Source organism: Mytilus galloprovincialis, chromosome 3 (genome assembly GCF_965363235.1).
Source record: "Mytilus galloprovincialis chromosome 3, xbMytGall1.hap1.1, whole genome shotgun sequence".
Classification (NCBI taxonomy): Eukaryota; Metazoa; Mollusca; class Bivalvia; order Mytilida; family Mytilidae; genus Mytilus; species Mytilus galloprovincialis.
Window position 1 is genome coordinate 77,553,605 of NC_134840.1, and position 13,568 is coordinate 77,567,172.

General features: G+C 32.6%; 1 protein-coding gene across 1 annotated transcript in view; it reads left to right on the forward strand.

The window, feature by feature from the left end:
- Positions 1-13,568, forward strand: part of LOC143066812 (uncharacterized) — a 35,510-nt gene that overhangs the window by 19,700 nt on the left and 2,242 nt on the right. Inside the window, exons 2-6 of the mRNA XM_076239622.1 lie at positions 10,156-10,479; positions 10,791-10,875; positions 11,374-11,453; positions 12,354-12,437; positions 12,793-12,876. Coding sequence (XP_076095737.1) covers positions 10,224-10,479; positions 10,791-10,875; positions 11,374-11,453; positions 12,354-12,437; positions 12,793-12,876 — 589 coding nt within the window. The 5' untranslated portion in view covers positions 10,156-10,223. The remainder of the gene's footprint in view (positions 1-10,155; positions 10,480-10,790; positions 10,876-11,373; positions 11,454-12,353; positions 12,438-12,792; positions 12,877-13,568) is intronic.

A 13,568-nucleotide genomic window follows, 5' to 3' on the forward strand; every position in this document is an offset into this window, starting at 1 on the left:
TTAGTAAAAGGAAAGACCTTAATAATAATAAACAGAAGAAATACAGTAAGGTCTTTCCCTTTTGTAAAAGGAAAGACCTTAATAATAATAATAAACAGAAGAAATACAGTAAGGTCTTTCCCTTTTGTAAAAGGAAAGACCTTAATAATAATTAAACTGTCAATTGTTCTTGAACAATTGAGAGGTCTTTCCTTTTGTAATGTAAAATACACAATCCAACAGACGTAGAATGTATTGAAAAGGTCAAGGTCAACCTTAAAAAGCTCAAAAACACACTAAAAATGCTTTATATAAGGTTAAAAACACTAAATTCGCTATCTGGGACATGACCTTGACCTTTGACCTTTTAACCTTTGTCAAGGTCATCAGTCCCCAATGCCATTACTGAAGACCCCAAGGGTCTAGGACCTTTGGTTATATAGTAAAAGCTGATTTTGTCTTTCCAGAAACCTAAAACAGGGGTTATGCCCCTTATAGAAAGGTCAAATCTCTTTGGTCAAAATGTAACAAAGTTGCGCCATAATGACTCAAACATTTTCCACTATTTAAAACTTCTGTAAGTATAATGGTTTCTGAGATTATCCCATAACAAGGTGTTAGGTCAAAGGTCAAGGTCAACATACAAATTTGACCTTGAGGTTTTTTTCAAAGATACATGAATTGATGATGATTGGTGAAGATCCTAGGTCTCTACGACTTACGGTTTCTGAGTTTTGGTGGTCCACCGACACCGGTTAATTTTCATAGGGGCATAACCCTACCAATGAGTCGTTGAATCTTTTCGATCCAAATGTAACGAAGAACCGGGGTCTGGTCCTGAACAAATTTCACCCTTTGTTTTTTTTCTACCTATTACGGTTACGGTGTTGGAACGATAACAAGGTTTTTTGGTTTCGGAGGGATTACTCCGAACCGACAAAATATTTCGACTAATAGGGTGAGTTCTGTATAGATATTCATGACACCGATACAAAGTGTGAACAAGAAAGCGACACGTCTTACGGTTACGGAGGCTAACTGCGTCAAAGTTTGGCGGAAGAATAATAATAATAATTAAACTGTCAATTGTTCTTGAACAATTGAGAGGTCTTTCCTTTTGTAATGTAAAATACACAATCCAACAGACGTAGAATGTATTGAAAAGGTCAAGGTCAACCTTAAAAAGCTCAAAAACACACTAAAAATGCTTTATATAAGGTTAAAAACACTAAATTCGCTATCTGGGACATGACCTTGACCTTTGACCTTTTGACCTTTGTCAAGGTCATCAGTCCCCAATGCCATTACTGAAGACCCCAAGGGTCTAGGACCTTTGGTTATATAGTAAAAGCTGATTTTGTCTTTCCAGAAACCTAAAACAGGGGTTATGCCCCTTATAGAAAGGTCAAATCTCTTTGGTCAAAATGTAACAAAGTTGCGCCATAATGACTCAAACATTTTCCACTATTTAAAACTTCTGTAAGTATAATGGTTTCTGAGATTATCCCATAACAAGGTGTTAGGTCAAAGGTCAAGGTCAACATACAAATTTGACCTTGAGGTTTTTTTCAAAGATACATGAATTGATGATGATTGGTGAAGATCCTAGGTCTCTACGACTTACGGTTTCTGAGTTTTGGTGGTCCACCGACACCGGTTAATTTTCATAGGGGCATAACCCTACCAATGAGTCGTTGAATCTTTTCGATCCAAATGTAACGAAGAACCGGGGTCTGGTCCTGAACAAATTTCACCCTTTGTTTTTTTTCTACCTATTACGGTTACGGTGTTGGAACGATAACAAGGTTTTTTGGTTTCGGAGGGATTACTCCGAACCGACAAAATATTTCGACTAATAGGGTGAGTTCTGTATAGATATTCATGACACCGATACAAAGTGTGAACAAGAAAGCGACACGTCTTACGGTTACGGAGGCTAACTGCGTCAAAGTTTGGCGGAAGAATAATAATAATAATAATAATAAACAGAAGAAATACAGTAAGGTCTTTCCCTTTTGTAAAAGGAAAGACCTTAATAATAATAAACAGAAGAAATACAGTAAGGTCTTTCCCTTTTGTAAAAGGAAAGACCTTAATAATCAGAAGAAATACAGTAAGGTCTTTCCCTTTAGTAAAAGGAAAGACCTTAATAATAATAATAATAAACAGAAGAAATACAGTAAGGTCTTTCCCTTTTGTAAAAGGAAAGACCTTAATTAAAAACCAATTCTTCAGAGAACAATTGAAGGTCTTTCCACCTCGATAATAAGAATGAAATTTAAAAATCGATGTTAGAAAATGTCACTTCTTGTTGATGTAATTTGGTTCTTCGAATTGATATAAAAAAATAAGATTAATAGGTATATGCAGAAGACTTAATTGTTTTAGTATATACAGAAAATAATTTTTAACAAAGGTCAAAATCTAGAACGTCAAATTGACCTTTGACCTTGACCTCAATTTCAAGGTCATATGTCAGTGATCTCAAATCAAAAGACCCCAGGTCAATCATTTGTATGGTTGTGGAGAAATACTGATTTCAAATACATAAGGGGAGAAAACTCCTATAATGGTTAACCAAAACACTTCGACTGAAATAGGTTGAAGTTGCGCCTTTTTGTAAACAGTAATTTGGCAAACAAATCATACCATTAACTGTAACAGTTTCGTTTGAATAACGATAACAAGCAAAATTCAAAATTTATAACATGACCTTGACCTTCGACCTTGATATCAATTTCAAGGTCATAGGTCAGTGAACTCAAAACGGAAAACCGGAGGTCAATCACTTGTATGGTTGTGGAGAAATACTGATTTGAAATACATAAGGGGAGAAAACTCCTATAAGGGTTAACCAAAACACTTTGACTGAAATAGGTTGAAGTTGCGTCTTATTGTAAACAGTTATTTGGCAAACACATCAGATCATTTACTGTCACAGTTTCTGTAGAATAACGATAACAAGCAAAACTCAAAATTTAGAACATGACCTTGACCTTTGACCTTGACCTCAATTTCCTTCAAATGGACCAAGGATTTCATATCAAAAGACTGTAGGCCTCTACGACTTATAACGTATGAATTTATCCAACAAATCGCCTATCTTAAATTTTCAAAGGGAAATAACTCCCATAAGATGTCTTCCGATCACTCAAGACAAAATACACTAAATCATTCTCAAGAGTAGACGAACAATTTGGTGCAAACAGTTTGCTAAAATCTTTTACGGTTTTAGAGATATAGCGATAACAAGAAAAAAGGGACGCGGGGAGATAACTCCTATAAGAATAAGTGTTCGGTCACACAGGGTGAGTTTTGAAACCTCCATTACTGTACAACAACATTGGCCAAAAAATCCATTCGATATGTTGTAAGACAAAAAAGCATCTCAGACGGCAGAAGAAAAAAAAAAAAAAAAAAAAAAAATATTAAAAACCAATTCTTCAGAGAACAATTGAAGGTCTTTCCACCTCGATAATAAGAATGAAATTTAAAAAACGATGTTAGAAAATGTCACTCCTTGTTGATGTTATTTGGTTCTTCAAATTGATATAAAAAATAAGACTAATAGGTATATGCAGAAGACTTGAAATTATTTTTAGCAAAGGTCAAAATCTAGAATGTCAAATTGACCTTTGACCTTGACCTCAATTTCAAGGTCATAGGTCAGGGATCTCAAATCAAAAGACCCCAGGTCAATCATTTGTATGGTTGTGGAGAAATACTGATTTCAAATACATAAGGGGAGAAAACTCCTATAAGGGTTAACCAAAACACTTCGACTGAAATAGATTGAAGTTGCGCCTTTTTGTAAACAGCAATTTGGCAAACAAATCATATCATTTACTGTAACAGTTTCTTTTGAATAACGATAACAAGCAAAATTCAAAATTTATAACATGACCTGACCTTTGACCTTGATCTCAATTTCAAGGTCATAGGTCAGTGAACACAAAACGGAAGACCGGAGGTCAATCACTTGTATGGTTGTGGAGAAAAACTGATTTGAAATACATAAGGGGAGAAAACTCCTATAAGGGTTAACCAAAACACTTTGACTGAAATAGGTTGAAGTTGCGCCTTATTGTAAACAGTTATTTAGCAAACACATCATATCATTTACTGTCACAGTTTCTGTGGTATAACGATAACAAGCAAAATTCAAAATTTAGAACATGACCTTGACCTTTGACCTTGACCTCATTTTCCTTCAAATGGACCAAGGACTTCATATCAAAAGACTGTAGGCCTCTACGACTTATAACGTATGAATTGATCCAACAAATCGCCTATCTTAAATTTTCAAAGGGAAATAACTCCCTTAAGATGTCTTCCGATCACTAAAGTCAAAATAATTCAAATCATTCTCAAGAGTAGACGACCAATTTGGTGAAAACAGTTTGCTAAAATCTTTTACGGTTTTAGAGATATAGCGATAACAAGAAAAAGGGGACGCAGGGAGATAACTCCTATAAGAATAAGTGTTCGGTCACACAGGGTGAGTTTCGAAACCCCCATTACTGTACAACATCATTGGCCAAAAAATCCATTCTATATGTTGTAAGACAAAAAAGCATCTCAGACGGCAGAAGAAAAAAAAAAAAAAAAAAAAAAATAATCAGAAGAAAAACAAAAGGTCTTTCCACGAAAAGTGGAAAGACCTAATAATCAGAAGAAAAACAAAAGGTCTTTCCACGAAAAGTGGAAAGACCTAATAATAATAATAATAATAATTAAAAACCAATTGTTCAGAGAACCATTGATGGTCTTTCCACCAGTAAGGATCTTTTTTTATATGAAAATATTAAAAATTTGGTTTTAAATGTCAATTGAACCGTCAAATGACAGCTTATTGAACGTTGATTCCAAAAATGTATGGTTTCTATGGAAAAAGATATAGATAAGGGAGATAATTGTTAACTTCCGGTTCAAACGACGTAATTTCCGGTATAGTTTGATAGTTTAATTGACACTGATTCCAAAAATATATGGTTCTATATACTTTTACATTTATTTAGAACAAAAAATAGCTACTTCCGGTAAACAAAAGGTCACTTCCGGTTGGCTTTTACAAGGTCACATTGCTTGCAACCTATTGCAAAAAGTCCCATGTCTTTATCATGTATACATATGAGGTAAAAGCAAAGGTCAAAATCTAGAACGTTAATTTTGCCAATGACCTTGAGCTCAATTTCAAGGTCATCAACCAAGGACCTCAAATCAAAAGACTTTAGTCCTCTACTTTATATTGTTTATGAGTTATATTACCATACATATGATATTAGATATAAAAAGGGGGAAAACTCACGTCAAATGTCTACGTACCCTTTCGACTAAAATTAATGTGTTACTACATGTCGTAACTAACAATTTTATGAAAATATTTTGTCAATATCTTATATGATTTCTGAAAATAAGTGATAACAAGCCAAAATCAAAATTTTGATCATGACCTTGACCTTTGACCTTGACCTCATTTTCAATTTTTTGGACCAAGGACCTCAAAACAAAAGACCCTAGGCCTCTAACACTTATGGTTTTCCAGTTAAAAATGCATATCACTTATATCAAATATAAAAGGGGAAATAACTCTCATATGGAGTCTCCAGAAAGCTTCGGTCAAAATGAATCAAATCATCCTGAGGATATAACGAGCAATTTGGTAAAATAAATTTGTCGGTTTCTTATACGGTTGCGAATATTAAGCGATCACAAGAAAAACAGTGTTCGGGGAGATAACTCTTACATTGAAAAGAATTTGGTTACGCGGTGTCAGTTTCAAAAGCGTATTAATTGCTCGATATCATATACCATATATCTAAGCGACATCTTGCGAAACAAAAAAATTGCGAAGGAACAAAAAGTTGGCGGAAGAAAAAAAATAATAATTAAAAACCAATTGTTCAGAGAACCATTGATGGTCTTTCCACCACTAACAACATATTTTGATGTGAAAATATTAAAAATTCAGTTGATATGTCAGTTCCTATGACTTTATGATGTCCAAATATGAATTTGGAGCAAAGGTCAAAATCTAGAACGTCCAATTAACCTATGACCTTGACCTCAATTTCAAGGTCATAGACTAAGGATCTCAAACCTAAAGACACTAGTTCCTTAATATGTATGGTTCATGAGTAATATCACTTTACGCATAATTCTAAACATAAGAGGGGCGAAAACTCCCATTTATTGTCTACGCACCCTTTCAACCAAAATTTATAAGTTACGACATGTCGCAACTAACAATTTAGTAAAAATAATTTGTCGATAAGTTATATGGCTTTTGAAAATAAGTGAAAATAAGCCAAAATCAAAATTTATAATATGACCTTGACCTTTGACCTTGACCTTATTTTCATTTTTTTGGACCAAGGACCTCAAATCAAAAGACCCTAGGTCTCTATCACTTATGGTTTACCAGATAGAAATGCAAATTCTTATATCAAACATAAAAGGGGGGATAACTCTCATATGGAATCTATATACGGCTTCAGTCAAAATAAAACAGCACATCCTGAGGATATAACGAGCAATTTGGAAAAATAAATTTGTCGGTTTCTTATACGGTTGCGAAGCCTTAGAGATAACAAGAAAAACAGTGTTCGGGGAGATAACTCTTATTTGGGAAAGTATTCGGTTCAGCAGAGTTGGTTTCAAAAGCGTATAAACTGTTCGATATCATATTCCAAAAATCTAAGCGACATCTTGCGAAACAAAAAAACAGCGAAGGAAAAAAATTAGGCGGAAGAAAAAAAAAAAAAAAAAATAATAATTAAAATGTCAATTGTTCTTGAACAATTGAGAGGTCTTTCCTTTTGTAATGTAAAATACATGTTCCAATAGACGTAGAATGTATTGAAAAGCTTTAAAACACACTGAATATCTTTTAAATAAGGTAAAAAAAACATATAATTTGCTATATGGGACATGACCTTGACCTTTGACCTTTTGACCTTTGTCAAGGTCATTAGTCCCCAATGTCATTGCTGAAGACCCCATGGGTCTAGGACCTTTGGTTATACAGTAAAAGCTGATTTTGCCTTTTCAGAAATCTAAAACAAGGGTTATGCCCCTTATAGAAAGGTCAAATCTCTTCGGTCAAATGTCAAAAAGTTGCGCCTCATCCACCTCAACGCGTTTTTCACTATTTACTATTTCTGTAAGTACAATCGTTTTTGAGATATCGACTTAAAAGTTTTAAGGTCAAAGGTCAAGGTCAACCTTAAACAGCTTTAAAACACACTGAAAATCTTTAAAACACATTGAAAATCCCTTAAATAAGGTTAAAATCACTAAATTCGCTATCTGGTACATGACCTTGACCTTTGACCTTTTGACCTTTGTCAAGGTCATTGGTCCCCAATGTCATTGCTGAAGACCCCATGGGTCTAGGACCTTTGGTTATATAGTAAATGCTGATTTTGTCTTTTCAGAAACCTAAAACAGGGGTTATGCCCCTTACAAAAAGGTCAAATCTCTTCGGTCAAAATGTAACAAAGTTGCCCCGTAATGACCCAAACATTTTCCACTATATAACTACTGTGTTAAAAATACCTCCTCTTAAACCATGGTATGAAACCCTTTATGAGGCCTTGGTTTTTTAACAGAAGTTCTAACAAGCCAGAGCTGGGGACACATGCCTAATTAAAATATTCCTTTACAAGAACTGTCAGAGTGACATCAAACCGAATTTTCCCTGAACAGTTCAGCAAGTATGGACACTACATTTAAGCTTAAATCAGCTCTGAATTTTGATTGTGATTGAAAATTTGACATAGCATAGATTTATGACAATAATGAATGTGGTCAAAGAATGTATGTTTCCCATTTCCCCCTTCAGATCTAATTTCGACCAATTTGATAAAAGAGCTCAAAATACAATGTCTAAATACATGGTTTAATCAGCATTACAAAGAAATCCATAAATTCAATTTTTGTTGAAATAAAATTAAGTTGAATTTTGGATCCTGATTATATGTATATAATTTCTAATGTCGGGTTTCTGTATTTTTCGGTTTGATATAGTTCATTTAGTGCGCATTTGTCAAATTAGTTCTAGTAATGCGGGATTCGCTATTATTGTTAAACTAACACTTTATTGCATGCATGTTCCTTATTTTTACAGTGAATGCACATCCTTGACGCACAAGTATGAGTGGTCAGTGAGCCTAAAATTCATAATTTTGGTATGTGCATATCAATGTGAAATGTGTATGTTAATGTAGAAAATGTTTCCTATGTTCTGTTTTTATTCTATTACATTGAAAAGTATTTTCAAATTAAGAAGGATTGTCATTTAGACTGTTTTACGATTAATAAATACATACAGTTTAACATGAGCGTGAAGAAATAATTCCTTGTTTATATACAGTGATTACCGACACCTTTTTGTGGAGAATACTAAGATAATTATATTTTACTTAGTTTAATACATGTGTGCAAATTATAATTGCACGAGGAGGTATATTTTTGTAGAGTTATTATATATAATAGTTTTCATGTGTATAACGTGATAACAGTAATATCGATCGTATGTACTTATTGATTTTTATTAAGGTCTTTCCTTTTACTAAAGGGAAAGACCTTACTGTATTTCTTCTGATTATTAAGGTCTTTCCTTTTACAAAAGGGAAAGACCTTACTGTATTTCTTCTGTTTATTAGGTCTTTCCACTTTTCCGTGGAAAGACCTATTGGATTTCTTCTGATTATTAGGTCTTTCCACTTTTCCGTGGAAAGACCTATTGGATTTCTTCTGATTATTATTAAGGTCTTTCCTTTTACAAAAGGGAAAGACCTTACTGTATTTCTTCTGTTTATTATTATTCTTTTTCCGCCAAACTTTGACGAAGTTAGCAGCCTTAACCGTAAGACGTGTCGCTTTCATGTTCACACTTTGTATCGGTGTCATATATACCTATCTAGAACTCACCCTGTTAGTCGAAATATTTTGTCGGTTTCGGAGTAATTCCTCCGAAACCAAAAAACCTTGTTATCGTTCCAACACCGTAACCGTAATAGGTAGAAAATAAACGAAGGGTGAAATTTGTTCAGGACCAGACCCCGGTTCTTCGTTACATTTGGATCGAAAAGATTCAACGACTCATTGGTAGGGTTATGCCCCTATGAAAATTAACCGGTGTCGGTGGACAACCAAAACTCAAAAACCGTAAGTCGTAGAGACCTAGGATCTTCACCATTCATCATCAATTCATGTGACTTTGAAAAATACCTCAAGGTCAAATGTGTATGTTGACCTTGACCTTTGACCTAACACCTTGTTATCAGAACAACTCAGAAACCATTATATTTACAGAATTTTTAAATAAAGATTTAATATCAGAATCTTGGTTTTTTTAAACAAACAATATGAAAATATCCTTTGAAATAAAATTTAGCAACAACATCACAATCTGACTTGTTAAAATTTCACTTATATAAGCTTTTACTGCTGAGACCTGGCAGTATAGCAAGGGTCATAGGAATCACTGCACGAATAATTTTAAATGATACCTGAAAGAAAATAACCTTGTTTGTCTGTACGAACATCCCAAAGATAGTTTCCCTTTTCTAAATTTAGTTTGCCTCAACTTAATGCGATGAAACTTTTACACAAGGCTTATTACCATATAAATGATATAATACAGATAAAATTTGAATGTTGGAGGCGTCACTTTAATCATTCTTGACTTATGCTCCTTTATAAACATAAAATGGCTGAACTTTTGGTTTTGGTTCTCATTTAACTTTAGTTTGCCTCAACCAAATGTTATAAAACATATACACAATGCTTTCTACCACAAAGTACAGATCAAGTTTGATTTTTGGTGATGTCACTTTTAATGTTCTAGAGTTATTCTTGTTTACAAATGGAAAAATACTGATTGTTTTGTTTCTGTTCTCTTTACTGAAGTGAAGTTATCCTTAAACAAATGTTATATATGATACTGATACACAATACTTATAACCTAAAAACTCAGATCAAGAACAAATGTGGGTAGTGTCACTTTTACCATTATAAAGTTATATGATATGCAAGCAGTCCAATGGACACATTCCTCATTTTTTTAAAAATAACTTTTCATGCTCCCTGCATTTTTTCTCAGAAGTAAGGATGAAAGTCAAAGGAGAGAGAACTAGACTACAATTAATCATACATGAATTTCTTTCCCAGGTCAGTTTCAACTGTATAATACATTGGAAAACAAGATTCAGAATAAAGACTGTGGTATTGATCATTTTATGCCATCTGAATCGTTCTCCAATAAAGTACTCAATCATGGACCTAGACATTGCAAATATGAAAAAAATAAATGTAATCTGATGGGCATGAAAGTTTGTTCACATGGAAACACAACAACAGATCGAACATGTAAATGTGATTATATGAACAAGTATGTACCAGAAATGAATATCAGTACACCTTGTTTCGACCAAGTTATAAGCGGATGTATACCAACAAAGGATTGTCCTGGTAAAAATGAAGAAATAAATATGGGTTAGTAATTATGGTAATCATGAATTATATCTGTTATTAATTGATGGAGTAATGGAACCTTAAGTTTTTAATACCGGTATATAAAGTTTGTTTGGAGACAATTAAAACCATAAGTTGAAGATAAAAAACACACAATATGAACCATGGTTAAAATAGAAAGAAAATTGAGAATAGACAAAACAACATTACACAACACAGCAAACAATTGTTTGTAAAAATTAGTATGAAAAGAATACAGTTAAAATAGAATACAGATATTTTATTTTTCTTATAATTATCATTATTAATTGAATCTACTTTTGAATTTTAAGAATACAAGTGTATTCAAGTTTGTGAACCAGGCTTCTATAGACCAGAAGGAACAATGGATTGTGTAGTAGTGCCTGAAAGTACAACGTAAGTGTAGAAAGCTACAAATTTATGTTTGAAAAAAAGCTCTTGACGCATTCCCTTTTTCAATTCTATATTTTATTTGAAAAAAACCTCTTGACATTCCCTTTTCCATTCTCAATTTTATTTGTAAATAAGCTCTTAACACATTCCCTTTTCCATTCTCAATTTTATTTGTAAATAACCTCTCGACACATTCCCTTTTCCATTCTCAATTTTATTTGTAAATAAGCTCTTGACACATTCCCTTTTACATTCTCAATTTTTTTTGTAAACAAGCCTTTGACAAATTTCCTTTTCCATTCTCAATTTTATTTTGTGAATATTAATCTTAATGTTATGCAGGAAATTTTAATAAAACAGATTAATGTGGTTAATTTTAATAATTTTAATTTTTCTTACAGATGCAAGCACATACTGTTATATTTTATAAGCTTGTTTTGAGGATTCAAAAATATGAATAATTAAAAAACAATAATGTAATTTGTTCATTTTTACCTTCAGACAAAATACAGCCACTAACACAGACGACACAACCAAAGATTCAAAGGATGATATGAGCAGTAATATGACTTATCCAATAGGTATAAACTCTGTTATTAAATATTTATTATTATTAGCTGCAGAACTGTAGCACTAAGGCCTTATGTTATTTTTTATACAACCGCAAAATTGTATATTGGTATCACGTTGTCGTTGTGGTCAGTGTCTTCTAAAGACATTTGGTTCCGGACAATAAATTAAGTACAATGTATAAGTAAATAGAAATCTATGAAATTTAAACACAAGATTTATAACCACTTAAGGAAGGTTGGGGGTTATGGTCCTTACAGTTCAGGAATTAGGGTGTCCACATAAGCATTTTTCTAGTTTCCAAACAATAACTTATGGAATGGTGTATGGATCTCTCCATACCACAAATGGATGGTTAGGATAGGCTTTGAGGGGGGAATTCACAGTACCTTTCACTGTAAATTTGAAGAATCATGAGTTACATCCCCTTATAAATAAAATTTTCGAGAAATATTTTCGATTTAATCGAAAGGATTGTTTTAACTTTTTTTAAATATTTTACCATAAGATATGACAATAAAGTGTGTATGCCACTGTATATGTTTTTTTGTTTGTTATGAAAATATCATGCAAATAAATTGCATTTCTATTTTATAGTTTAATAATATAGTGAATATTTATACCAATCATTTGAGATTCAAAACAACCTTTATGATAGTCAGTCCCCCAATTATACATTAATATGTGATAATACTGAATATGGATACACAATACAAATCATGACATGAATCAACTATTATGACTTTCACATAATTAAAAGTTTCTTTGAATAAGTTAGGGAGTAAAATAAGAGATAGTCGTTCTTTAACGTTGGAACTCTTTTTATTTGGGTAACCAATTTTAAATATTTATTTGTAAATAAGAGGTAGATTATTGAAATAATGAATTCACTGATTTATCTTCTTTTTCAGATTTTAGCACAATAGTTGCTATAGTGGTTGTAGTAGGGTTTGCTGGTATTTTGGGTTTATTTATCTATTTTGCCAAAAAGGGCAGTAAGTATACTTAAAACACATTTAGCTCTGAATTCTCCCAAAAAAATAAATAATCCAGTAGAAAATATTAATTAAGGGACAAAAGACTTATGAACCATCAGAATAAACATCTTTTGACATGTTTTTTTTTTTTTTTTTGTGAACCAATATGACAATCGCTATTATGAAACCACGTCAAAATGAATAATTTGATTGGTTAATACAAGGAAGACAATTTACTCTATCTCATGGCAAATACTCTAAACCCTTCACTGAGACCTTTGGCCTTTTCAACTGTCACACCATAAATTGCATAAATGAATAGTATGCATAAATGCTAAGTAAGTTATGACAGTTTAATCATTTGTTATTTCAGAAATACAGGATATTGCATGCTGTAGCTGGATAAAAAATAATATCACTGCAAAGAACTACCAGCGAGGTATTGGAAATAGAATGAGTAAGTATTGTACTGAGATAAGTTAATTGTTCTGATAAACCTTGTTAGCCAAGTGGTAAATAGTGTACCTGGAAACTCCTCAGCTCATTTAAAATGTGTAATTAGCACAAATCTATATACAGGGGGTGTGGGGGGGTCAATCATCAGTTGACTTTCAAATTCTTAATATTTTCCATGAGATATTTGTTTTATAGAATTTGCAGTTTTATAAAAGTGGAGTGATTACTTCAGTCAAAATGTACATTGTCTTAACCTTTGGAAATGACCAATGACCTAATGAATAACCAATGCTAATTTTGTAATACCCGGTATCTATTCATAATGCTGAATAAGCCAGTCAAATGAATGCATATTACGTATCTTTTTACGTATCACACTTCATGCTGTTGTTACAAGATATATCTCTTCATGCAAAAAAAAGATAACAGGTCGCAATCAAAAGAGAACAATAATATAGCAATTGTGGCCTTCAGATGAGGTTGTTGCAAGGATATTTCAACACAGAACCAAATATTCCTGAATGGATATTTTTTTTAAATTAATTATAAATCGTTATTTATAAGCCCCTCGGGGAAATTTCCTACCTTACAAAATTCTACAGAGAATTTAACTACATGCTATGCCTTATAACATGCTTATTTTTGCTAACTTTCTACAGAGAATTTAATTTTCATATAGTGCAAAGAATTTTA